We start from the raw sequence: 27,706 nt of genomic DNA on the forward strand, positions 1-27,706 counted from the left end.
ATTATTCTTTTCTGTGGAAAATCACACTATTCAAATGATTAACACAAACAATAGATCACTTGTCTCCCTATTCTGCCTGTAAGAGTCAGTCCCGACTGTAAAATTGTAATGATGTATTAGACTTTATGCTAGACTGATTTCACAACCTGTAGCTTAGAGAGCTGTTACAGCATATTGCTGGTTCCTCTGTTGCACGTGTCCCATGTCGAGGAATAGGGAGCATAAATGGAGCAGGTGATAAACAAAGTGACAGATCTGACAGAAACACAAGGCTGTCTCTGCGTGGACCCCTCCTGCTCTCAACTACCAGACAACACATCCCATTACCATCAGACTTTTGATATTTGATTTCACCACTATAGTGTGGTAGCTAATAGACACAAAAAGGGAGGAAATTAAGCAAAATAATTAGGGGAAAAAAGTATTTTGGTCATAATCTATATTCTTACATCTAATCAGTTGCAATCCATAAGGAATGGGTCATTATTATATGTAAATGTTTAGCCCTTGTAGTGAACTAACATCTAAAATCAGTAAGAAAAAAAACTGTATCAACATCTATATTACCGTATCCCATTCTTATCCTCATTAGGTCAGATAGTTAGATTTCAGCACACTTGCAGATGAGAAGGCCTCAGATTCTGAAAGGTTCTGTTCTCTGACTGATGCTTTCTTTACTGCTCTGTAAACACAGCAGTTACTGAGTTACTAATTATCTCCCACAAACTAACAGGTGCTTGATTTGATTCCAGGTCTTTAACTGCACTGTTGAAATAGTACATTACACTTCATTGACAGCTGCGTTTGGGTCGAGCCAATTGTGTTTACAGGTACAAAGTCTACACTTCACTCACTCTTGCAAATACAAAGAACGTACTATTCTTCTGCAAGGCAGCTTGTAAAGTGGAGAGCAGTACTGCTTTCAGTTTTAGTGCAATTGAATTTATCTTAACTGAATCTTATAAACAGACTGGTGTCATTCATGGCAAGTGTAAAGAAAAGTCATACCTGTTCCTCTTGCAGAGCGTAGTCCTGATCTTCTGGGCATTTGGTGTTAGTAAAGGAGCTCGCAAAGGGATGAGGGCTGGGTTGGGAAAGCCACTCACATTACCCTTGCCAGTGTGAAAAATCTCTGCTTTCTCTCCGAGGCTTCCAGAAGTGTGTATTTCGTCCAGCGTGTTATTCATATCACTCATGTGGGCCAGCTAAATCCAAGGCATCATCTGGAGTGGAGAGAAGAGACAAGCTGTTGGACTGGAGTGTGTGCAGAGCACAGTTAGAGCAAGCTGGCTGGCGGGGCTGCTCTGCTCACAGCTCAGCAGAGTACACACACACACACACGCGTCTCTCCGGCTCATCTGCTGCCCACGAGGCTGGCCCAGTGGGGCAAAACGATCCCTCCTACCCAAACATGATCCACCACAATAAAGATATTTTTAACACAATGACTCCCAAAACAGTCACCGCTGCTCTGACACAGTAGTGTACTAATAATCAACTAATTTGTTCAGCCTCAAGTCTTTTGTTAATGTTGTTGCTTTAATTTCCCTCCTTTTGTTTTTGTTTTTTTGATATAGTTCCCTCTAAGCTGGAAGGCAGGAAATGTGCACACAAAGCACACTTAGACAAAGAGGGTGTCTTTAGCTCGGTAATGAGTCCGGGAGGGCCGCCAGTACTATAAAACAAACTGTTCTTTTATCATGGACTTCGCACAGGGATCCAAACTGCACTTTAAACTTAGTACACTGTAGAAGGCATGTGGTTGTATGGAGTAGCCAGCCCAGCAGACTGGTTGTGTTGTGGGCTGTGTCATTCAGTGACAGGCTCCATGTGGGGGATGGCTGGGATGATAACATCTTTCTGAAAGGTAATGTGTAACAGAGTCTGTACAGGGCAGGACAGCACACTGGAGATACAGGCTAACAGCCAGCAGAGGGTTAAAGCAATACCTGCATTAACAGAAGACAAGGCTAACTTGATTACTTTGGTAAATATGTCAAGCTGGTGCAGTGGTCAAAACCCTGTTGTTTTTACTTTCAAATGGAAGAAATACAGAGTAAGGAAACAGTACAACGTTGCATCTCAGACTGATAAAAGACCTTTTTGACCTGCACCTGTCTAGGTTGTCTGTAACCTGTTGTTGAGTCTTTACATTGCTTTAAGATAAGTTTCAAAACAAAATATTATATACTATATACACTATAAAAAATAAATACATAAAAGACCGCACATATCTTTTCTGTGTCACAGAATTACTCTCTTGCTAGGAGATGGAAATCAGACTGATGTGTGTGACCTGCGTCTTTCTGTCTCCATTAATCCACTCTCCCTGACATGCACCTTAGAATCTGTCACAATAGCACAGCTCTTTGTGACAGGTTACCTTTAGGCACAAGCACTAATATATGCACTAAAAAGAAAAAGACAAGAGAAACAACAGATCAGCGCACAAATCTGTGCCTCAATGTGCCGGTGCTGCTCGGGCTTAAGAGGTCAAAGCAGCAGTGTCAGTATTAGTTTCTTGAGGTTGGTTTTGGAGCGCAGAAAGCAGTAGGGGATGGGGGTAGACAAATGGTTCAGCTGAGGTCCTACGGTGGACTGATACAAGGACGAGAAACCCCAGGCAGCATGAGAGGGCCAGAAATAACCCATAGCCTGGAACACATTCTTTTGGTATCAGTCAATGCAAAGGCTAATTACATTGGTGTAGGATGAACGCCAATCTATTTTAAGGACTTAATAACAGTGTTTCACATAACAGTAAGATACAGTTTTTAAAAAAAGTATAAGAATGGTTGCATAGTGAATGACTTCTAAGAAGAACTTAAAAATTGTGACATGACTGACGAAACAGATTTTTCTTCTGTCACTGCAACAGTTTTGTACCACAAACTATTAAATTAATTCCCTATTATTGATGACTAATGACTGAATCAATTTCATAGAATGTATATCCTATAGCGAATGTTGTTTCAACCTCCTTGTTTGCGCTTTGCTATAGTGTAACGCAGAGCAAAAAAAAGTTTGTGGCCAATGTACATGAACCACTTTTTGGTTAATTGTAATAAAACCATCTCGTCTTGTCTTTAAATGATGGACAATTTAAAATATAAATTGGCCGGCCTGCCAGAGAGCCGCTCGCCAGGTTTGTGCGGCGTTAGCAGTAAAGGAAGTGCTTTTCCACTGTTGTTCTGAAATATAGTTCAGTTACAGAAGTAACAGAGAAGGAAAGGGGGGGGGGTAACATCTCACCCAGGCTTTATCGCTCTACTCCAGTCACCTCCTCATTTATACAAAGGGCATCCCTGCAGGACAGCCCTCAGCAGAGCACGGACAAGAAGATGGTGGAAACTGGATATTCCACCTTGCTATCCAGTTGACAATGGTGGCCAACAACCTGCGGCTGCTGAGTGTGTGTCAGGTGAGGCCTGTGTATCAGCTACGAGGTTAGATTCTGCCTGCCATAGGCTATGATATGCCCCACGTTACATTACCCCCCCAGCACAAGGACAATGACGATCTCCTGCTCCACTGCTATGATAAAAACAGTCTGAGGCAACCTCTGTAGCATTTTTAAAGACGACATCACTTCTTGTTAGGCTCCCCTGACTTTAAAAAACTAATTGTGCGCTGCTGGTCCACCTACTGGTCAGAGTGGTGTAACAAAATCTCTCACACTAAAGAACACCAGCAGTTTAAGGCGAGCTACAGCTGTCTAGTTCAGCTCGATGCACTCTATGCATCTAATGAAATGGAAAGGTTACAACATTTGTGCACGGTTGGCTTATGTGGAATGCAGTGGAGTGAGGCATAGCAGCTGTTGGACACTACAGGGAGAGAGGGTTGGTTGGTTAACACTTGTGCTGCAGCAGCCTCTGAAATCCATGCTAACCCTCTCATAATGTGAGACAGCAGCGATCATGTCATTTCTGACTTGAATTCAATGCATCATTTTTTTATTTATTTTTTTAACTGTCTCGTGCAAAACTGTATTTTTTTCCAGCAAGTTGTCCTACTTTATAATGCTGAGAAAAGATGAGCTCTTGTGATACAGTGTCTTTAATGGAGGACAATTTGTGATACAGAATCTAACTGTATATTTTTCCTCTTCTCGCTCATTTGTAGAAGGAACACACAATGCACTGCTTAAAAAAATATGTATATTGGATATAATGGGGGTGTTCAGTCAATCCAGTTTGTCAGGGAAACAATTTCATTTTTCATATTTGCTAACACAAATAACTTGTTAACTTTTTAAAGTGTAAACTGAAAAAAAGATACATTTTGACTGCTCCAATCCCAAAAAGTGTCTGTATTTTGCATGAAATGTGAAAATATATTTCCCAAATAAAGTTGCAACACAAAACTCTTGACGCACAGGAGTAGCAAACGTTGTAACTTCACTGAATAAACCCTGAAAGTGTCCAGATCAACACTGTAGCTGACGCTGTTGTACTGAGATGTTGCTAACGGAGACATGTCATCCTACTTCGTACGAATTGACGTTAACATTAGCTGTTTAGTTAACTTGAGTTTTGAACGATAGATACTTTGTTGCTATCCCCTACGTGTCCGGGAGATCTGGCTTTTTTGTATTCTTTATTTAGAAACGCTCGACCTTGATGTGTTTCAGCAGTTGCTTAACGTTGACTATCAAAGCTAAGTGGAAGAAAAGCGGATAAATCAGAAACTCAGGGAAAGCTCAGTTAATGCGCCGGCGTCCAACCACTTCAAAGACATTAACTGCTGTCGAGCTGTAACGTTACAATTTGCGACAATTCTTCAAAGTAAGTCGCTCATTTTCATTACAAAGATCAATAAAGACCTCCTGCAATTGTAGAAAATAAATACGGAGGTAAACGCTAAAAAAAAAAACCGCAAAGTGAATCCTCCGCAGTCCTTCCTGCTCCCTCCTCTACCTCTACCAGCCTGAACCGACCCAATACCTCTTTCAAACAGACGTGGTGTGTGTTTCATTTGTTTGTTCTTCTTCCCAGCTGTTCTTACCTTGTGCCTTTTTAAGTGGAGTCTCCAATTCAAGTCGTGAAACCTGGTCTTCATGTCGCTGCTCCAGTGGGGAAAGGAGCTCACTGTTCGCACGTGCTGCACAGGTGCTCTTACTGTAACGTGCTTTACGTCACAAAGTGCGCTCACGTTTTACCTGTTGTGAAAAACACGCTGTATTCAGCGGCCCCGGCACTTTACGCTCGGGGGAGGGGGGCATAACTTCTGCACCCAGTGAAGGCAGTGACTTTAATAAAGACAACTGAAATGATAGAAGCTTTATTCATAACAACACTGCTTGACAATGACAGGTGTACTGCGCACATCAGTGTATTTCTGCATATCGCTTAATCGAAACTCTGTAATACTTAAATATAGATTTGATGTATAATCTAAGGAGCATTTATGTACCATAGGTCAGACCTGGTCTGTCCTACACATCCAGTATTATTCATAAACCCAATAATATTACAACTGTGGAAATCAGTCTAATAATTTATATAATTGTTCTCATTTAATGTTCTTGTTCACTCACAACAGTAATGCATTAAATGCAAGATAGTCATCACACAAAATAAAAGAGAAGCATTAAGATATGCAGGTCAGCTGCGAAGATTACTTAATGACAATTGAGAAAATAAACCAAAATACAGCAATTATTAATTATCAAAATACATAATTTTATGTACACTGTTGGAGACTACCACAAGAGGTAAAACAAAAGACAGTTTCTGCTTCTGTGTCCTGGGATAACAGGTTCTAGAGAACTCAAAGTAGACAGGATAAGCTCCTCCTGAAAGAAAAAAAAAATACAATGGTTGATGCATCTGTTGTGGATACATTTATATATGATCAAATATTGCAATGCGTTGGATTTTGCTTACAGTAGATGATATATTGTCAGAAGAATTAAGGCAGTGCTATGGACCGCTCTCTCCTTCCATTTGAACAGTCCCACTAAAAGATTGTGGTTCATCCTCTACTCGCTGCAGAGTGGAGCCTTCGTCGCTATCCATCTCTTTATTTTCACCGTCCTGTGACGTTAAAAGAAGAGACACAACGTATGCAATCACTGAAGATTGTGCCAGACATAAAACAAACTAACCTATAAGTTTTAAATATAGTTAAACCTATATTTGTGTTGAAGGACTTTCCCTATACAGTATTAAGCCCCAGTGCCCATGATGCAACCCAGTATAAGGACAAGTAAGGCGCAGGAATAAAGCTTGGGACTGTGCTTTCTACCTTGACTCAATAATTCTCGTCTTTTGTTTGGACTATGTGGACTATTTCCTGACCTGCACACAAACCACATAGTCAGCTTTGCACTTGAGAATGTTAAGAAGTAAGAGTATTTTTCAGTATTTTCCTGTGGTTTACAATGATGTGCATGCCACGCAATAGAGTTAGTCCTGAAATCCTTTATTCAGTATTTACATTTGTAGTTAAATTTTAACATCTTAACATTTTCATCAATGCAATGTATCATTGTCAGAAATATCGGAGTGTGGTAACTAATGAAACAATATCTTGAAAAACTCACAAAAGTCCTGTTGTATATGGTATTTTTATTTTAGCTGTGGAAAAAAGACTGCTTTGTTACCATATATGTTGGTTTATTATTAATTATTGATGTGTATTTGTGTCATGATCTTTACTGTACATTGCATACCAGCTGTGACAGACACGGTCACAGATTTGCCATAATTTAAGAAAATTAATTATTGTTTAGTTATTTATTGTCAGTGGATAGAAACCCCCCATTTCTTCTTTGACTCAACTACCACCTCAGATCCCCATTAAACACTGAATGCCAAATGCTGTTACCTTTAAAGAGACTGGTAATACAGCAGGTAGTTTATATTAAACCCTGGAGTGATTCAAGTGAATGGATCAGAGGAACTATTACACTAGTACAGTGTTAGATTTTATAATGTTCATGAGAGTCAGTAACTCGGCACTGGTCACAGTGTAAATGTCTGATACTTTACCAGGCAAATGACCCAAAAATGGTTTTAGTTTCAAACAAACTGAAGCAGTAGTGGGATATGTCACACTCTTGTCCACTTCTACATAACTCTTTTGATAGATATATATTAGTGGAATCTAACCAATCAAAAAAGTGCTTTGATCAGCAGTGCAGAGTGCTCCTCTACTCAAGCCTTAATATATCATGAGTGACAGTGGTCTCATGTGCATAAAATAGTCCTGCTTTCATCTATATTTAGATATTTCAATACAAGTATGCTCAGCTATCTGAACTTACCTTGATCTTAGATAATCCTTTCGACTCTATGACTGATGAGTGACTTGCAGTTGGGGAGAGGAGTGGTGAAACAGGCGAATGAGGCGACTTTGGCCTGTGGGATAAGGACTGGCTTCTTTTCACAGCAGAGGACACTGCCTGGGCGAAGCGGGATGGGGTGGCGGGAGAATAGGGCCTAGGGGCTGTAAAGCTCCTTAATTTTTCCAAGCTTAACCCTAAGCTTGGCTCTCTACATGGCAAACTACTTTGCCTAGTCATTCGCATGATGGCTACATTCTTGTCATCCCCTTTAGGGCTCAGCTCAACATTAGTGGCCCCTGTCGTCTCCTCTTTACACTGCATGGGAGGGGGAAGAGGAGGGGGTGGTAACTGTGCTCTGTCTGCACTTCCTTGAGCCTCCCTCTGGCTAGAGCCAGGAGTGGCACTGAGGCTCTTTTCTGCTGCTGAACTTACATAATACCCAGGTGTTTTTTTGTGCTGTGTCAAGCGGAAAGAACTAGGCTTAGGTTTAGTTGCGGGTGGAATTTTCATCTCCTTGACCTCAGCTGGTGAACCTGCTTGAGATGCCCCATCAGCCGAGGAGATCCTGTCATCTGCTTTAGGCGAACTTGCTGGTGATGAGGATTGAATAGGTTCAGGTATAGTTCCATTAACAGTGTCTTGGGTAGTAGTAGTAGTGCTAGTCAGTAAGTCTTCCCTGGGTGTAGTAGAGTGCAGCTCACTTTTTTCCTTTGACACCTCTGTCTGTTCCTCTGGTGCTGTGCTCTCCTCCAGCTGAAAAGAACCAACATTAAGTCCCTCTTCTGGAGCTGCAAGAGGCGTCTCCAGTGTCAGTGCAACTTCAAAATATCTAAGTTTCTCCAGGGATTTCTGAGGCACGATAGTATACGTTGTCATCCCCACCTTGGGGATGTAGTCCCTTGTCAGCTCATTGGAAGGCTTGGGCTTTGGCTCAGAGTTTGTGGCATAAATAGATGATGCCTTTGTTGTGGCAGGGGCACTTGGTGTTGAGTCTTGGCATGATGAGGTCTCTGAGGTGTGGGATAAGGCATGCTTGAGGTCAGGCGTGTCCAGTTCCTCTGTCAGAGTGGCCATATCTTTCTTCCCCGCTAATTCAAAGGCGGGTGCATTAACTGTGGAAGGAACTTCAATGTCCATGTGCGACTCTGGAGGCACAGGTAATGGTGTGAAATCTGTTTGCACTTGAGCATCCTCTCCAGTGGGGCGTGATGGGCTGGTGGCGACTGGGCTCTCCAATCCGTCAGTTTGCTCCCAGAGGGTTTCAGTGTTTGCCTGAACAGAGGCCTGTGCTTCTGCATCCTGCATCACAGGCGGAGGGAGGCTGCTGGGTACAGTACTGCAATCACCTTCAACACTCTCAGGTGTAGACTCTTCACACATGGGCTGTTGGCTTACATTTTCAGCTTGACATGGACCACCGTCTGTACAGAAAATATAATTTCTCATGTAAGACAAGTGTGTTGGCTTTCTTTGAGAGGCAAAATCCCATAACATGGCATAGTAAGGCCATGTTCTAGAAAAATATTAGTAGGTATTTTTGCAAGATATCTGCAGCAGATATGAACGATACCATTATAATCCAAGTGCAAACTCACTAGTATCTGCCATCTCAGACTGGTCTGTGCCATCAGTCGTCCTGACATCAGTCAGAGTTGCAGAATCGTTCACTGTGCTCTGCAGTTGACTGTAAAAATAAAGCAGAGATAAATAAAAGTGTTGCTAACACTAATGGAAAAACATGGCTCAGGCTTAAGAAGTCATACTAGAGTTCGTACTTGCCATCTGAGGACAGATCATGGGAATGATCTTCCCCATTGCACTCAACGGACATTGTGCTCAGCACGTCAGTGTCTGGGGATGGGGAATGCAGTGAAACATCAGCAGACATGTTAAGGCTGCTGTCCTCTCCCTGGGTATCACTAGCAGTTGCAGACGTTACAGAGGCAGTGGTCTCCTCTTGCTCCATAATCTCCTCCAGTGTGTTAACAACTGCACCCCCTGTAAAACAACATCATAAAGAAGTTATGAGTTATAAATAAAATGTTGCTACGTGATCACTGGAGTATCCAGCAATACATTAAAACTATGTTTTCACAAAAGCATGTCTTGGCTGTATTCATTATTATAAATTATTGTGTTTTCCAACGATATGCATAAGAAACCAAGTATAAAACTATATTTATCTCATAGATACACATATTTACCCTTTCCAATAAAAAGGTTCTTCTGATTAATGAATTCCACTTAATCTTCTACATCTCTGTCTCTATTGTATAGTTCTTAATTTAGCACTAGGAAGTGCATCACAGAAGAGCAGAGGACAAAAAAAAAATTTCAAGGCTACTTAAACAAAACTGCTGTTTTCAGCCTCTGATTTCTATGTTTACTGAGCAGCACTGGGCTTTTGGGGAAACAGCAGAGGAAGTGATCTTTCTCTGTAAACTTAGTGTTTGAAAAATTAGGAGCAAAGAGAGAGAAACAACAACTACTATAAATGGTGCCATCAATGGAAAGTGAAAAACTTTGTAGATACTTTGTAATTTGTGTGATCTAACCCCTTAAAGATAAAAAAGGTTAATACTTATGTAAGCCAAAGTAGATTGTTTATTTATCAGACCTCAGTTAAGTTTTTTAGGGAAAATATTCTTTGTTTTTGCTTTGAATTGCTTTGTATGAGGACAGGTGGAGTTTCCCTCACAGGACAATAGAGTGAGGGTCAGATGTGTCTACACAATCACAGGATATCAAAGTATATCAAAGAGATTTAACTATAGTCAACCAAGGAAAAACACCAGGGAATTCAGAACCAACAATAATTTGGAATGTAGCAAAAATTGACTTCTCGACAACTATGTTCTCTCAACACACATTTATTTGTAAAATGGGCCACTGTTCAATAATGACCACTAGGGGGCAGAAGAGTCAAATCAAATAAAAACTGTAGACTCTTGGTGCAGAGTTTGAAAAGACCTGAGGCCAAAGTACATATGACAAAACTTCACACAAGAGGCAATGTGCTAAACAGTTAAACAATCTAAATGTAAGATTTAAAAAAAGGCCTAGCAGTCCCACTGAGTGGCCAAGAACATTCACAAATGTAAAGAAAGACAAACCTTGCAAATTTTCATCCAGGGGAACCGTTTCTTGGACAGGGGCACTAGGGGTTGTGGGGGGTGGAGGAGCTTTGCGTTTGGTTCTCTTCAGTGAAGACTCTGCTGAGGACCCACGACTTAAACCAACCATCTATTGTACATAAAAAGATTAAATTAAGTTATATATCAATGCACCTTAACATAGAAAACATATAGCTACTAATATAGGCAAGCATTCGGGGCTATACTGAAATGTGAGAGCTTCTGCCTTAACATTCAGCCCACTCACCTGGTCACTGTCCAGTTGGGTGGTAGGTTCAGAGTTAAGTCTCCGGCGTTCGCTGAGGTCCGTGGAGCAGCTCTGAGACACAAGGATTGGGGGTTGGGGTGCACGTCTCTTCTTTGGTGCATCGGTGGGTATGGTAGGGGAGCTGAGCGGAGACGAATTTGAGCTAGGTAAGGCCATGCTGAGTGGTCGAGGCTTGCTCACAAGCACAGGAGAAGCTGGGGCACTGGCTGTCGTTGCCTTTAAAGAACAAATACCCAATCAGAACATGATAAGAGGCCTGTTCTCAAACAACATAGTGCACGTCAACCAATGGCAAACCAAAGTAAACAAACCTCCCTCTGAACATTTAAGTTACTGTCTGACACAGATATATCTTTGAATAATCAGTACATGAGAAATACTGCATTACCTGGTCAGATTTTTTTTTGCTTTTTCTAAACTTGCTGAAGAGGCCTTTGTTTTCTTCCTCTTTCTGAGTTTTGTCTTTTCCTGGCATGACTGTTCCTGGGAAAAAAAAGCACACCACTGTAAGATAACAAAGGGTGAGAAATCTTACAGCTCTGTTGATATCAATCACACAGTCTACAAACCGAAAAATACCTGCATGAGTTGGTGAGGCGGGACACACAGGAGAAGCGGGACACACAGGAGAAGCAGGTTGTCCTGCAGAGCAAACATTAAATTTAGGTTAACATGGTAAATCTCTGGCATATGCAGCAGTTTGGCTTTTTGAATACATTAGCTCTTACCTTTTGTGTCTCTTGCATAAACCTCCCTTATTGCATAATCATTAAGAGAGTTGGACAAGTTCAAAGGGGCCAGTGATTGGACATCTCTCAACAGAACTGTAGTCTCTATCTCAAATTCACATTTATCACAGATGGCTGGTAAGTGTTCAGCCAGGGGAACTCGAGGATTGACTCGCAGTATAGTTTTCTGGGTCTTTTTGTAGTTTATCACCATCCGAACAGTTGCCTGGAGAGAAAACGAAATGTGCCACTTTGATAAAAATCTGTTTATTCAACATGAACAGCTAATAGTGTGGTGTTTGTGCCAGCATGGTGTCATGTATTTAATGTACCTCAGGCATCTGAGGACCTGTCTTCTTATTTTTATCCTCCCCTTTCGGCTTAAGTATGATCTTCTCTGCATCCAAAGTTCCTATGAGAGCATTGGGCTTGAGTTTGGTGTTTTTCTTGTTAGCGGTTACCAGTTCTAAGGTGTGGCTCGATGGATTCAGGTGATACGTTGCACAAAGCGTCACTAATAGATCCATTAGGGGTTTGCTGAAAGACACGATTAAACAAGCAAAAATTATTTATTAAGTATAAGAGGGGAGACATGATTATAAAGCATTCTGATCAGAGCAATTCGGAAATCAAAGAAAAATGGGAATGATTTGATGCCTCATTAAAAAAGGGGCAGGAAAATAGTGAGGCTAGCTTATCAATTAATTCTATGCTACCATTTGAGGATAGCAGCTACTCTCAATTAATAGATTCATCTCTAAAATGTCTTTAAAATGTCAAGGTCTTTAAATGTCTTGTTTGATAATCATTTAAAACAGAGAAAAGCAGAAATGTGTCATATCTAAGAAGCTGGAAGCAAAGAATGTTTAGCATTTTGGCTTTAAAAAATGACTTCACAATTTTTTCAATCATTAATAATGATAAGGAACCAAAACTAGTGAAATAAATGTCAGCATAAGATCAGCAGCAACTTCTTGTATGTTTATTTTCCATGCATAAATCATATTCATTCAACTTTGTTCCATTATTTTTCCCTCTGCTCATCCAGTGATGAGCACATTATAAGAACCACTGGATTAATCGACTAATCATTGCAGCTCTAAAAAGCTTTAAAACTGCTGATTTCATAGCTTTGTACATTCATTGATTTAAAATAAAAGTTAAAATTGACAGAAGCTGCAGAAACAAGACAAAACAAATGTACAGTAGCAACAGAAGCTGCACGAAGCTTTCCTGACACTGATAATACACTGTAAACATAATGCCTGAAACTTAATCCTCAAAACATTAACATTAGCATTAACTCTGTTGTGTAGGCACTTAGACCAGGTTTAGAGGGAGAAAAGAAGGTAAAGAATTCAGTCCTTAATCCTTTCATAATGGATTGGTCTCAGTAATTTCCCAAGAGGCCAAGGTGCAAAAGACACCCAGGAAAGAATGTTTATAAACTGTGTGCATTGTGAGAAAGATAATGATATCTTAAGTAAACTCTGTTGATGGAAAGTATGAGCTTTGCGAGTGAGTAGACTCACTGAAAGACACGCAGTCCTTGTTACAAAAAACTTTGACGTAGAGATAAGTTGACATGTTGATCTGATTAGGCTCTGCAGTCATAGCTAAAGTAGCTAACAGTAAGATTGATATGTGTCCTCAAAGCACTGTAGCATGCAATCAAGTGATAATGCACAGAGTTTGAGAATCAAAAGGTCATTAATCCCTACTTTGATGGATGAATAAAAAATGAAGACAATCAATTTTGCTCCTAATACAAATATTAACTAAAACCACCCATTCAGCTACTCCACCTATCTGACTTAGTCTAACTGGAAGTGAACTTTATGTGATGACTTAATCTGATATCAGTCTCATGATGAAGTGTTTAGATGTATTATTGAAATGTTCAGCATAGACAAACACACAATGGTGTTCCTGCTCAAATTGCAAACATAATCATCCTTCATTTGTAACTGTATGCTTTTAAACTTGAAACATCATAATTACTAATTTAGATACAGTGGTCTAAACTGTACCTTCCATGGACTGTGGTCATTTTTTCTTCTCCGCCAGGCAGAACCACAACCAGGGAGAGGTCTTTATCAATAAGGTTTTCCTTCTGGTCCATGGTTAAATGAGGGTTTCCTGGGTACCACTGGGAGAAACCTGGAGAATCCAGCTTCTTTAGTCCTGGCGGGGATGGTGCTTTGCTTTTAGTCGACACCCTATGTAGGACAAGAACGTGTAAATTATTCTCACAGTTGCTTCAGATTTAGTAAAAAAACAGAGTGACTATTGATTTGGCACAGCCAGACAAATGAACACTTTAGAGAGATGACTGGGAATGGTGTGCATGTGTGGGTCTTTAAAAAAATATCCTTAAAATTGTTTCTGCTATCTCAGACAATAACCTGATTGAAAATCAAAGTGCACCAGACAGCATGAAAGGAATCCTTTCTTCCTCAGGTTTTAAAAAGCAGTGGGGCTATTACATGAAAGAGCTCAAGTCCACTTTGCAAACAAGTCACAAGACAACCAAGTGGACAGATTTACTCATTGAGCCTGAAGAAAAGGCGGTGAATGAACAGACATGTGAGAGAGACTGATAATAAGATGCGAGATAGAGACCACAGTTTCTTGAAGCGCCGACACTGTGTTTTACAGTGTATGTTGTGTTAAAATGGTTTTATAGTGTACAGTATGTTCTATTTAGTGGAGCGGCAACACCCTGTTCGATGGTGAACATCACTTGGTGTGCGAGTATTTTTCTTTTTCAGTGTGACTGACTATGACGAACACATTTCAGTTTCGAGGGCTGTTTGTTGAGTCTTAACATTCCTGAAAACTGTGTCAATACAGTGTGGGAGAGAGCAGTGGCGGTCATGTGAGAGTTACAGACCGACCAGGTATGCCGCTAAAAAAAAAAATCTTTTAATTTCATATGCCACTGACTTCATTCATCCCAAGATTTTCTGCCAGCTGGTCCTCTGTTGGTCATACATAGTAAATCTGTGATGCATTCCAGTTCAGATAATTACACCTTTTCTCATAATGCACCTGAGAGGCGGTGATAAAAAAAACGTGCTGTCTGTAAACACAAACATTGATTACATTTGAACAGGGTCATCATTATAAGACTAGCTGTAACAAATTTTGTTTTGTGTTACCGTCAGCTTGAAATGAAAAGCTGCAGATGTTACGTAACAAAGCAAAAGTAAACACAAGATCACATCACGTCAGTAGAAAGTTCACACTTATTGTACTTCAGTTTCATCGAGTTGTTCAGCGGCCAAAGAATCAATAACTTTAGAGACATTGGAGTGTCACATCATTCAGTCAGCGTGCAGATAAAACAGGGTTTTGCAGACCCAGTGCCTTGAATTATAGCCCGTAAAGTCTCACGTGGGGGCACTACTTATTCAAACAGAGGAATCCGAGCAATGCAAGGTCACAGGCTCCACAGAGGCACGTCTAGCAAAGGATTATTAGTCTTGCTATGGGGGGCGGCTGTCCTTACACACTATGACTATGACATATAGGAAAACACACACAGATTCAGAGTCACCATAGTCTAGATATGCTAATCATGACATCAATATACAGTATTTGCTACACTGTATGTCATACACATTATAAAGCACACAATTAAATCAGTATTCAACCCCACAAGCGAATGCCTTGTACACTCTTGTCTAAATCATGTATTTTAAAATGGTATTTTTTCAAAGATTAGGTATTCTGCCATATGAAAAGTATTATTTTAACACAAATGCGAAAACTGGAACAGCATTATGCTAACTTATGCAACCAGATAGCCCTTATCTGATCATAAGTCAGTAAGCCAGACTGTAGGAAGTACAGAGGACGGACACACAATAATTTGAGGGATTTCAGAAGAGCTAAGGCAACAATAGAAAAACAAACAAGGAGTAATGGGACACAGAAACACACTTGTTATCTGTTCATCTTTAAGCCATAGCACCAGTAGCCAGGATGATAAAGCCACAACATATAGCACAGACGATAATGAGCAAACCCAAATACCGCCATGTAAACTGTCTTTTTGTTGATTCTGTTCTTAAAATCGTATTAAATAAACCAAGCAAGAGCATCCAACTGCAGACCTCTCTCCTATAGTGACCCCTGGATTGGGTTGCACCAGCTTTTCCTAAATCCAATACGTAATCTATTAGTTTCTATCTATTAGTGTGCAAAGCCCTTCCTAACTTCTTAGTAACTACTTGCTAGTTTCAAACTAGTGATTTACTAATAATCGGATTGTGCCAGTAAAACTTAGGAAACATTACAAAGACTTAATGTGTAAGTTGTTGCTAGGGTACATCTATACCAACTGCCAATCAAAAGCAAGCAACTATGAGGAAAGAGGCACTGTAGCATCATGAGCTGAAAAACACTGAAACTACCAACAACACTAATCAGAGGCCAAACTAGATATTAAACTGACAATATTTTGTAAATGTAGGGATTTGTCCACGTATGCTGACCATCTTTATTGGGTCATTCAGTAATTTGAGGTAGATTGTGTATTTTAGTGAAACGTGATTTAAAATGTCTTTTTTAATGAGTGTCAGGTCTGATGCAGTATGTCGAATATATAGGCTACCTCTTATACTCATCAGTCGAAGCGGGTCACTGGCAACCTAACATTAGCTTTTTCAGTTGGTTCTGCATGTTGCAATGTTTAATCTTACAAATAGTCTAGAATATAGGTCTTCTAGTCCTGAATTAACATGCTACCATGTCCCACAAGATAACATTACCTGTACTTTAGCTAACATCAACCAGTTTAGCCTTGGATTTCTTTGGCTTATTCAACATGACCAACGTATCTCCTCATACCTTCACACTTGACACACTAACAGAAAAGACATTTAGCTAGCTTTTGGGATTGGCCCTTGGCTGTTAAGGTCAACTAACAAATAACATTACATTAATGATTGTAGATCTTGAATGTTATTAGGAATAAACCCTTTGCTCTTTCCATTGAGTCGCTGACCTGGGATCCCAAGGCGTGGTCTGCACTTGGATTGTTTTCTAACAAGGTGGCAGTTGGAAATAATGACTAGTTAGCACTGCCAGCATGCTAACATTTTTAATTAAAGCATTTTTCACTAGTGTGTGTGAGTGTCTACATCTCACTTTGAAAGGCTACAACTAAATATAAACAATAGAAATTCTATCTTAGTGACATGTGAGATGATTTAAACAAAACAGCTGCAAGAAATCACTGTTAACCGTAAGCAAAAATATATATTTTAGACAAAATTGGATGTTTTTCAATATGCCTTCCTGCACAAAAACAAAAAACTAAAGAAGTAACATGGACTGAGAATCCTTTAGGTTTAAGGGACCATTCACAATGAGGTGTCTTGATATACAACGTTAATAAAAACTGCTCCACAGTCTGTTGTGTGGGATGTATTATTGTACAGTATGTATATTGCCACTAACCACCGAAAGAACAAAGAGATACAGTGTTCAAATAAATAAAATAAAAAATAAAAATTCTAGTCATTTCATTATCCGTTTCACCAGTGAGGGTTATAAGTGATCAATTAACGTGGCACTGAGCATAAGTCTTGTTGCTATGGTGAAGTTTAATATTTAGCACGTCCATAACACCCTGATATAAAACAGAGATTAAGCTGACAACCACATTCTTGTTTGAGGTCCTGTTACAGGATTTCAGACATACATCAGATCTCATAAAAACAAAACTTTAATACAGTATTATTAAATAAAGCCTTAATTAGTTATTTTTATTCACACCGACTCAAATGACTCATTTGAAAGGAGTCATGCATAATGGCCAGGGCACTATCACCTACTTATGAAGCAGAGGTCGACAGAGCTATTTCGCCATTTATAGCTCATGGCTTTGGTTTTAGAGCAGCCACATTTATTGCGCGGTTTGGTTTTACCATTCTCACCAACCTAGCTTCCAGCTGCAGCAGTCAGCGATTTTCAGCAAACAAGACAAACTAAACCCACTGCTGATCAGACAGCACACACAGTTCCCAACGGACATCTAACAAGGCTCTTTAATACATTATTCCCAGGAGTTAGAAGTGAATAATGGACTTAACATTTGTCATGTGGCAAAAAAAAAAAAAACTCCAAGGAGGCAGCTGTATGCTGACACGTTAGTCATAACAACGTTATAAGGTCCTTTTGATACATCCATTTTCAGGGCCATCTGTGTCTGTCAGCTTGTTTTGGAGTTAATCTTCTTCTATTACATAAAATTGGTTTAATAAAAATGTTGAAAGATGAGTAAGTGCCTCAATCTGCCTGTCATCATTTCCACCGAATAAACAAGAAAATAAACAAAACTTGTTGCAGTGAGGTTGTGGCTTGCAGAAGGTAGACAGCCCTGAGAGACAGCCCTGATGCAGTACTGATGCATCTACACATCTATGTTTTAGCACATATTTATATACCAAATTTTGTATTTAGCAACATATTTTCATTCATTTATAGACTGTAAGTCCCCAGTTTAAGAAAATAATAGCTAAAATGTGCAACAAAGGGATTACCCAAGTCCCCTTATGTAAAAACACACCAGGATTACTAATTAACTATAATTTGTTTGACAGTTCTGTTGACATTTTGGAGCCAGTGATAAGATACTTATTTCATTCTGTTAAACTAATGATTCGATTAAAAATCTACATGCCTCCAGACCATTTTGATCTCTAATTGTTTGGATTTCAGCTTGACAAATCAATAAAGTCCAAAGTCTTGCAGTTACAGTCTGCTGATGGCTGAGCTTCATGTCGACACATTAGGTCTTTTCAAAATCTACAAAAAAATTACCGTAACACTTACTGAACATTGGCCAACACATTGGCCAATGTCCATGTATTCAAGCTGATACATACTGTATGTGTCACAACTTGCCTAAACTATGACACTCATTAAATTTGCAACACCTGGAGCAAATGTGTTTGTGTCTTTCCTTTGCATGCAATCTTCCCAGCTCTAATTTCTGTTTCATGTTCCATGTTGAATACCGCAAGATGAACTTAGTACACTAAAGAACTAACTCAACTCAGGGCACAATTGGCATGAGATTTGCTGTTGATATTCATTGTCCCCCAAAGGATAAAACATTGCAACAACGATTGAACAATGTAACAGGCTGATTTCCATACTATTTGCAAAGTACACAGACGCTCCCCAGAGCAGGGTGGTAGTTCCACTCAGAAGCCTTAGCCACAACTAAATTGTCAGTATCACACTGTATTATGGGATGCAACAGTACCACTGTAATTTAACACCGCCACCTCTTAAGGACCAGCAGCGCCGCTTTAGGCATTTTTGTCTCGTGAATAATATTGATGTGTTGAAAGGTAACCCTTCTCAACCTCAACTAGACAGTTTGAAGAAGTAAGGAAGGAGGGGTTAAATGACAAATAATATACAGATTACACACTCTTTTTGTGGACCCACCAAATATGACCATGAATCCCTTGCACACATGTCAACAGACAGACGAGCTAAAACAGACTTTCACACCACGGTCTCTGCTGGGTACAAAGTCCTGAATCGTGGCTCTGGCTGTTTATTTGGCAACAGGATTATAATCCTTTAGCACAGTGTGTACATTTTTTTCCACATATTTTACAAATGCTCTAAAAATTGGCCTTGTAAGTGTATTTATATAGTTGATGCAGCTCCCAAGTGATTTTAAATGGGGAAAAAAACGCATCATGTGACAGTCTGACTGTCTGTGAATGCCCCAAATAGAAACAATCAATAATTTGTATGGGAAAAAAATACACAATAGCCATGCCTCAGGTTCAGGGTTAGCACAGTTTATACAGCTGTGTCATCAGTGATTTTATCAAGACACCTCGAGCAGGTGACAGACACAGACACACAGGCCGGTTTGTTTTTTGCCATCCAGGCCTGTGTTTTCTCAAAGGCCCGGGATGTGTTGCTGAATGAGAGGAGACGTGTTGAAGCTTGACTCTGCTGATGCCTCATTCTCAGGGTTTCCCTGGGAGGTCTGACACTCACAAACAAGTCCATTCAATACCAAAGGACATGCTTGACAGACGTGATCAGAAGACTACCAGGAAATAACACGACCTGTTGTCATTGTGCCATTTCTTGTGTTTCATCACACAATAATCTTGTGAACTTCAGTAGCGCAAACAAATGGACTCTGGGACAAACATGCACTGTGTGAAATACTGCACGCTATGATGTTGTGTGTCTTGGTTTCAACTGCAACTATCAACTTATTGGTAATGTAAATGTGGTAAACAATTAAAACGGATGCCTGGTGTTCTTCCTCATCAGAGGAAAATATACAGGATAACTTGAGACAGTGGGGCAAGAAAATGGTTAAGCTTAACTTCTACTGACAAACCTCAAAATGATAAAGAGAAAAACGAAGGCCGGCATAAAATCCAGATGCTGCTCCTCGTGTAAAAATACTTGAAATACTTTTGCACTTATGTGTGAAAATGACAGAATGACAGGTTGGGAGAGAGTTTGAAGAATGGTGGAAATATGTATCTGCCCTTTGTTATAAGTAATAGAAACTGAAAAATAAGTGTAATATCAGCAGGAATCGACCAGATGAACAAAGGAATATCCAAATTCCCGACATTCCATTACACTTTGTTCCAGCTGGCATGACTTTTACCAGAAAAATTTCAGTCATTTTGTATTTTTGTCCACCCAATCAATTAAAATCTCTTCAGGCAAGCCCTGAATCAAATGGAACAATGACAAGAACAGGTGGGAGCAGCCCTGTGAAGAAACTCAGAACTCTAACTTTAAGGGTTTTTCAGAAGGTGAAGGATTAGTAAAAAAAATGCTTCCTGTGGTATGCTAGCAGCTGCTGGGTAGCAGGATGGCCCCTTGGGGAATGGTGGGTTCACATACAAGAAAACAAACAAGCATTCAAAGGGGCCCTTCTGTTCAGTCACACTTTCAGACAACACCCCAATTATTTTAAGAAACAAGAGCAACAATTAAATGCTCCAATGACCAAAACACTCCCTGGACTCTACAACAGTAGTTTACTAGGTAGCTAAACAGTCAAAATATACAGGCTCCAACATGCCACAGAGCTGCAAGTTCAACACACCCTGCACTTCAAGACCAAATCGCATACTACAGTCTAAATAAAAACACATAGCACACAGAAATGTTTCATGGTCCTCTCCAACACTTTTAGAGGAAGTCAGTGTTAGCACTGCAATGCTGTAAAGATAACACTATAGACAGAACCAGAAATTTTGGAGAGCAGGTGTGACGGACCTGCTTTTCCTCTCAGTTTGCCAACATTTCATTCCACGCTCTTACCTCTTTCCCTAAGGTTGCCTCTGATCAAAGGATTTCCATTCTGCTGTGTATCTCCCATGAGTAGTCAAAACAGACTAAACTCTAATCAGTATAGCTTCAAAAAGGCCCACCTTAATGCCACGCCCAAATTGTGACATCACAATCTGGCCCCCCCTCCTCTTCTTCTACCTAAATCCTGTCGGCACCCCTCGCTGTGTCTCTGAAAGCTCCAGCACGCAGTGTGTAGGTAGCACTCCCCCCGCGGCCATGAGCAGAAAGGTAAGCAGCTTTGCCTCCCTGTGCCGACATGAACCTGTGGGTGGGGCCAGTGGGGCCAGTGGGGCAACAGTGCACTGACACACACTGCAGCATGTGCTCACTTTGTAAAACGGAGACTGGAGTAAATGTGTCGAATTATCACACTGCGTTGAATCATGCTGGTGGTGATTATCAGAGTAAAAGAACCAGGGGTGTCAGAAGGACTCCTTTCTCACTTATTGTCTTCTTACAAAGTCAGAACAGTCTCCTCCTCACTCCCTAATTTAATCAGGTACTTCTCTGTTTGCTTTTCGTTACGAAAAACACTGCCAACTCTTCAGAACCACACCTTACTTAGAACTGACTCACTCCACAATCACGTTACTCGTCGGGTGAGCTGAACAACAATGATAGTGACAAAAAAAGCAAACATTTAACAGTAAGCAGTTACACTGGAAAGCCTCGCATCTGCATTGTGATGATTGAATTATTTTTCCCCGCTTTCTTCATTTGCAAACATAAAACTCCTATGGTAAAATTCTCAGATAATTACACATAATTTCACATAATTTCAGGCAGACACAGTTTAACTTAAAACCAAAACTGTGAAGTCAATAAATACATTCGTAAAAGCAGTCAGCCCAAATTGTTAGTAAAAGCTGTCAAAAGAGGTTGTCAGCACTTTGCACTTAACACATCTAGCCTTCGTTGTGTTGTCTGATGTTGTCATTGTTAACTTAAATCAACACTTCACAATAGATTAAAATCAAAAGGCCTTCAACCTAAAATGGGAAAATGTATCACTTCCTGTTGAGTTGACAGATATATACTTTTGTTTACATGTACATACTTTAACTGAACAGACTGCTTTAGCTCTGCCTCCTTTGCTTTCTCTGAACTACTGCAACCATATTTGCAAACAAAAGCAGGATGTTGTAACATTGGCTTTGTAACAGCAAAATAAGTAGGCTATTAGGACTTTCCTATATTACAAAGCATTAGATTTTTCAATAGAGTTCTACGTATTTCCCTGTCAATGTAAAAGATTTGGCTTTGTTTAGCAAACTATACACCGTCTGGTACGAAAGCAATACATTTGACTTTCCATTATGAAATAAGTGCCCAGTGCCAGTCCTTTATCAGTATCCTTGCACTTTCACTTAAGAATGTGCGGCCCATTCTACAAACACCACCTCCAAATACCACCAGGCGATAAGGAGGTGAAGTGGTGAATGGAGATTTTTGGAGTGTGTAGGGAGTTAGACAGAAGAGGGGAGAGGGAAGGGTGGCGGGGTGGGGTCCCTTAGGAAAGACAAAACACAGGACCAGAGCCACAGCTGGTAATTTGGTGAGAGGTCACTCACAGTAAACACAAGCTTTTTAAAGAGGGTCTGGAAAGGCCATTACTTCCTAGGCAGTGTGGGATGGAGAGAGATTAGGGAGGAAAAAGAGCGCAGGGACCCTATGAGAACTCCCCACTTCCTATGTGTATCGTTTATTATTGCAGGCAAAACAAAAACTTTTTCCCACAGCATCCTCCAGCACAGGCCTGGTCAAACTCAAAGTCTCAGGGCGTCCATAACATCATTATGTAGAATTCTGATAAATATTCAACGACCAGCCTTGTGACATTAGTGTGTTAGTGTGTTAGCTTTTCAATGCAGTATGAAATAAAAGGATGTAATGTCAGTTTGTCATGATCCGCCTCATTTTTACTCAGTGTTATTATTCTCCGGGTGCTTACTCTTGCACTGTATGTAGCCTAGTACAATGCCTAATACTACAGCAGAGCCACAGTAAGCTAGCGGGTCTGCCAGCCATTTAGGTAATGAGATTTGAGATTACAATATACAAGGCCCTGCTGGTCTGTGAACTGGAGTCTGCTATGGTACATTACCCTCACCTTATCGCAGAGCAGGCCAGATATTTTACTCTAAACATTGCACAGAAACAAACCAATGGGTCTGCAATGAAGGACAGAGCACAATGTGTGTTTCAGTCTCTGTTTATGCACAAATCAGTGAATTTAAATGTATTGAAACCTGTCAAGAAGATGAACTTTGAGTAAATTATTTGGGTTTGGAGGCATTCATTTCCAGCTTAAATAACATGTAAGATAAAGGTAATTATCGCTCTAACCTCTGGTGACTTGACCAAATGCGTGCTTTTTCTAAGCGGGACCCAACATTTAGATAAAATAACTCGGTGAGAAAGAAGGCTCCCCCTTGGGTCATAATTATAACTATCACACTGTGTCCTTTCATCTGAAACAATGCAGCATTGTCTACAGTGGGGCATCTTTCAAAAAGGCACACCAGCAGACTTTCCCTCTTCTGCTGATCACATGAACTGGGGTTTTCTAAAGTGAGTACGCACCCAGTAACTCTGCACTAAAACAAGCACATGCAGGATCTTTTTTCATTGCTAATAGTGTAAACTGAGTATTCAGTGTTGCACAACCCTCAAAAAAAAGACTTGATTTCATCTTAATGTCACTGGGGTTACACCCTTTCTACATTCAGACTCAAGGCAAGAACAACACAACTGTTCTGATCTTTCAATGTCGTGGTCGGATGAGAAGCTTTTTCACCTTTCCTTCAACTTCCTCACTGAAAAAAACAACACCACCTATTCATGCCTACATTAACTTGTGAAAGGTTTTATGTACTTCTGTTCCAATTGCAGTGTTAACAAAAAGCAGTACCTTAGAGACATGGTTCATAATGAAATACAGCTGGAATAGAAACAAAGTGACCGGATCTTTGATAGAAGGCTCTGCTGGCTTTACTTGCTAGAAATAGCCGTTAGTGTGAACATCCTCACTGAAACTGCTGGCTCCTGTTTGTTTGTGCGTATGCCATGGTTCATTAGCTTGCTACAGTGTATGTTAAGAGACGATAAGGATCAGTATATCGCTACCAGTCTGATACTAACTCATGCTACCATACTGCATATGCATATAACAGCTGGGTGGATACAACAGTAGGAACATATGCACAGTGATAGTGCCATCTAGAGAACCATCTCAAGGTGTGCAATTGTGTATTTCATTTCATCACATACCTGCCATTTGTTGTCCTAATACTGGTTTAAATTGGATTTCTGGTTTGTCATTTGTTTAATAATTGCTAAACAGCTCGTCAGGGTCTGGTCTAACAGACCTGTAGTAAACTCAACAATAGATAAACATCTCATGCAAACAAACACTGATAATGAAGGTCAAGCAAATCAAGGCAATTTGTTCCTTTGTCACAAATAAAATGTTACTGGAGATAAGTAAAAGTTCCTATTGACAGCACACAAAGGACTGATTCATGTGAGGTCATTCTGAATGTTACGTAGGCTGAGAGTGGGAGGCATCCAACTGTTATGCCCTGGAAGAGTGCAGAAACAAAGAGGGGTCGAGACTACAGAGAGTCCAGGCAGGGTCCGTGTATCTAAATAGGCTGCTGTGCACAACATAAATATTATAGAAATACATTATCATAATCTCTACTTTAGAGATAAAAAGAAAAATTAGCCATAATAACCAACAAACACTTTTTTTTATAAGGTTCATAACTTTCCAGTGAGAACGATTCACTCGTATTTACGGTCAGTGCGTTGGCTTCAGTGTGGTAACAAAGACAACCCATTATTCCCTCTCTACTGGATGCAAGCCATTTTGTCTGTTTTAGCCCTGTGAGGCAGAAAGCATCCATGAGATAAAACGTCCCAGTATTCAAAGCTCATTGCCAGGACAAGCTTGCTGGGCCTTAATGCTGATTTTCCTCTTGCTTTATTACATCTAGTGGGTGGAGATCTTTGAATGACACCCTTTATCTTGCTTTCGGAGCACAGAAGACCTCAGTGGGATTCATGAGGGCAGCATGCTTTAGACCAAATGATATATTTTCCTGAACAAACAAAGCCTTGTTGTCTCCGAGGATAATTCCGAGGAGAAAACCCTGTGTTATGTGTATTCGGAGGCCCTGTGATGTTTGTGTATCTTCTCTTTGGTGTCGACTCACTAGAAGCCTAAAGGTTGAGTTTGTGTGCTAGATAGATAGATAGATAGATAGATAGATAGATCTGTGAAATAAATCACTGCAAAAACAAATGACTGTCGCTAGGTTTTAACACTTGCTTCAAGTGTCTTAAGTTTCGCCAGTCACTCTTGCCATAATTTTCATCTGTAGACTCATGTGAGCAGCTGTGCCCTTGGACTGGCTGCATGTGTGGAAACAGCTGTGGGGATTCACAATACCTTAACTAATTCCACATTCTGCCCTGAGGAAAGCCAGCCATGTGAGATCATGGTTTAAGGTGTGTCCAATTAGCAGGGCCAGCTCCGAGCAGCACGCTGTTGAGATTGTTAGACGAATAAAGATTTACAGCTAAAAGAGAAAAACTACTCGTTCATTATTCTCATTATTTACTGAAAAAAAACCTTCTTAAAATTACTTTTCCAACGACCACAGCATAAAACAATTGTAATTGTGTTCAGTCTACCTTACGTTAAATACTGCACCGTCTGTCTTGTGTATGATAGAACAGCCAGCCCAGTGATTCTGGCAGGGTCCGTATTTGGATAACAAATGTAGCGTAGCTTCGGGGGTCACATGAAATCTTCACATATGACTGCATTTGAAAAAGTGAGAAGCGGCGGCTTATTGGCTCCAAATATAAGAAGCCACAAATAAGACCAAGAACATGTGCCTTCCCCCACACCCCAGCTGCTTATGGAAGAGTGCGGTTTACTTTTCCAAATAATAGTCAAACCACAGAGAGATTTAGGTAGTCTGCTGCTCTCCATTGCCAGGGTGTGTGGCTGTGCTCCCAGATTACACAATGCTTATAAAATATGAATACACACAAGTCACACCAAGAGAGTGTTTTTTTGTTTTTTTCTTAAATGATGTGCCTGAATGCTATTTTTACAAATGGGAAATTACAGTTTGCAGGGCAGGGCTGGAAACCTTGCATAGCTATCATGGAATACTGGACTGGACACAATCATATGTTAAAATTCTCCATCTCACCTCTAATTTAAATCTCAAAAACTCGGCAGATCTCCTCTGAATGCCAAAGGAGTGAGTAGTGACTGTAAAAAAAAAAAAATCTCTGGAAACTCACTCCCTCTTTTTTAATGACTCCAACCACTGGAATACAAGCAACTGACATCATCTCCAAGTCCCTGAACCAAAACTGATGGGAAATTCCATCATGTCATATACTCACAGCACTTTTTACTGTGATTTCCTTTGACTGTTGGACATGACGAATCACTATTTTATAGAATATCAGTTTCAAGCCCAGTGAACGCATGATTTCCACAAGAGAAACAACCATCGGGCTCATCAGAGAGAGACAGAGTGTTTTGCCTGCAAAATACTTCCCATGACCTCTACATATGGTCAAGGCAATTTCTCAGTAAAACTTGGGAGAGCAGGAAATGAGAAGAGTTCAAAGGTTGAAACGTCTGCAACAACTGCAACCGACTTCACCGAGATGCACTGAGTGAAAGGAATGTTACTTGAAAGTTGGTTGTGCAGATGCATTATTTTACAAAGGTGGCATTATACTCATACCTTAAATAGCTGGGTCAGAAAACAGCTGGTTCCCTGCTACCAACTGTTGTTGTCAGCACCACACAGTTAGCCACCAATAGGTAGAGGAGCTTGGTTATGAAAAAAAAGCAAACATTTCCACACTTTTGTTTCTATTTTTCATACTTAATCTGTTTAATACTTTTATTTTCCAAACAATAACGTGAAGGACCATGAAGGTTTGGCTCAGGTGAATGTATGATGACTAATATTTTCTTTCTGAGGCTGCTGGTCTTACAGAATTCTCCCTGCTTTCTCTGTCACAGACCAATAAAAATACACAGGTATGACAGCTAGTGATCCAAATGACAATTCTACATACCTCAGACCAGAGCTCCGTGGATGAGGCTGGGATCCATGATCATCCATGACCAAACTCATTGGTTTAACAAAATCCCTCGGACTGGTCAAACATAAACAAAAAGCACAGTTCATTTTTTTAGTAAAAGGTTTACATACTAAACTGTGTTAAAGCTGCTCTAACCTGCTGCTTTCAAGTGATGCAAACGGGCAAATACTGAAATATGGGCGAATCCCACATGAGGTCATCAGTTTTTCAGTCATATGAACGTTTTTTCCCCCCCCTTCTTTTTGCTGGAAATAGGCTTAACGATTTAAAGTATTTACTAATCCTGTCTTACCATGAATGTAGTCGGTTTTCGACGCAGTAGTCAACTTCCATCTGTCTTCAGAGGGGTAACGTTAGTGGTAGACTGCTACAAACACATTTTGTTTGGATAAATGATCCATAATTCCGCTCTGAAGTTCCGTGTTTTGCGCATTTTACGCAAACCATTCCAGTGTGGTAGAGTATTTCTCTCCTCCTTTTAACGCACGCAGTCGGACATATCTAACTCATTTGGCCCCTGACACTGTAGACGACTCTGCAAACTTTTCTCTGTACATCCAAGATACTGCATCTCGACACTGAGCTGTTTAAGTGGGGCGTCTCACAGATCCAGTTTACCTTCCTTCCCTCCAGGATCCCGATGAAGCGTTTGGCATAACGGTATCGTGTCCAAGTTAACATCTTGCGCAACAACCCGACACAAGCGCGCATGGGAACAACAACACATGTATCCACTCATTTAGTTTGAAATAAGATGTATCTAAAAACATCAGCG

General features: G+C 40.3%; 2 protein-coding genes across 6 annotated transcripts in view; both read right to left on the reverse strand.

Moving 5' to 3' along the window:
• grb14 (growth factor receptor-bound protein 14) overlaps positions 1–5,163 on the reverse strand; it is a 30,385-nt gene extending 25,222 nt beyond the window's left edge. The window contains exons 1-2 of one of the 2 annotated variants that reach the window (XM_035676288.1): positions 5,008–5,163; positions 1,009–1,223 (exon numbers count right to left, since the gene is read on the reverse strand). In XM_035676288.1, the coding sequence (XP_035532181.1) occupies positions 1,009–1,196 (188 nt within the window). In that variant the 5' untranslated portion in view covers positions 1,197–1,223; positions 5,008–5,163. Of the gene's footprint in view, positions 1–1,008; positions 1,321–5,007 lie in introns of those variants that run through there. The other variant, XM_035676289.1, reaches the window with a different exon arrangement.
• Positions 5,164–5,273: 110 nt separating this feature from the next.
• On the reverse strand, positions 5,274–27,689 carry cobll1b (cordon-bleu WH2 repeat protein-like 1b). 4 transcript variants are annotated; one of them, XM_035676983.1, is made up of 15 exons: positions 27,224–27,266; positions 26,905–26,985; positions 26,565–26,653; positions 13,452–13,640; positions 11,754–11,958; positions 11,422–11,647; positions 11,273–11,335; positions 11,082–11,176; positions 10,673–10,909; positions 10,405–10,534; positions 9,067–9,289; positions 8,887–8,975; positions 7,271–8,712; positions 5,889–6,038; positions 5,274–5,797 (listed from the first exon to the last, which is right to left on the reverse strand). In XM_035676983.1, exons 4-14 carry the CDS (start codon positions 13,541–13,543, stop codon positions 5,925–5,927), a joined length of 2,916 nt encoding a protein of 971 aa, XP_035532876.1. In that variant the 5' UTR covers positions 13,544–13,640; positions 26,565–26,653; positions 26,905–26,985; positions 27,224–27,266; the 3' UTR covers positions 5,274–5,797; positions 5,889–5,924. The 4 variants fall into 4 exon arrangements, with proteins under 4 accessions (XP_035532876.1, XP_035532875.1, XP_035532874.1 ...); XM_035676982.1 differs by lacking the exon at positions 26,565–26,653 and having other exon boundaries at positions 9,067–9,280; positions 27,224–27,689; XM_035676981.1 differs by lacking the exon at positions 26,565–26,653 and having other exon boundaries at positions 27,224–27,689.
• Between the last annotated feature and the right edge of the window lie 17 nt (positions 27,690–27,706).

The sequence above is a fragment of the Morone saxatilis genome, unplaced genomic scaffold (assembly GCF_004916995.1).
Source record: "Morone saxatilis isolate NCDOM2014 unplaced genomic scaffold, NCSU_SB_2.0 Contig5, whole genome shotgun sequence".
Classification (NCBI taxonomy): Eukaryota; Metazoa; Chordata; class Actinopteri; family Moronidae; genus Morone; species Morone saxatilis.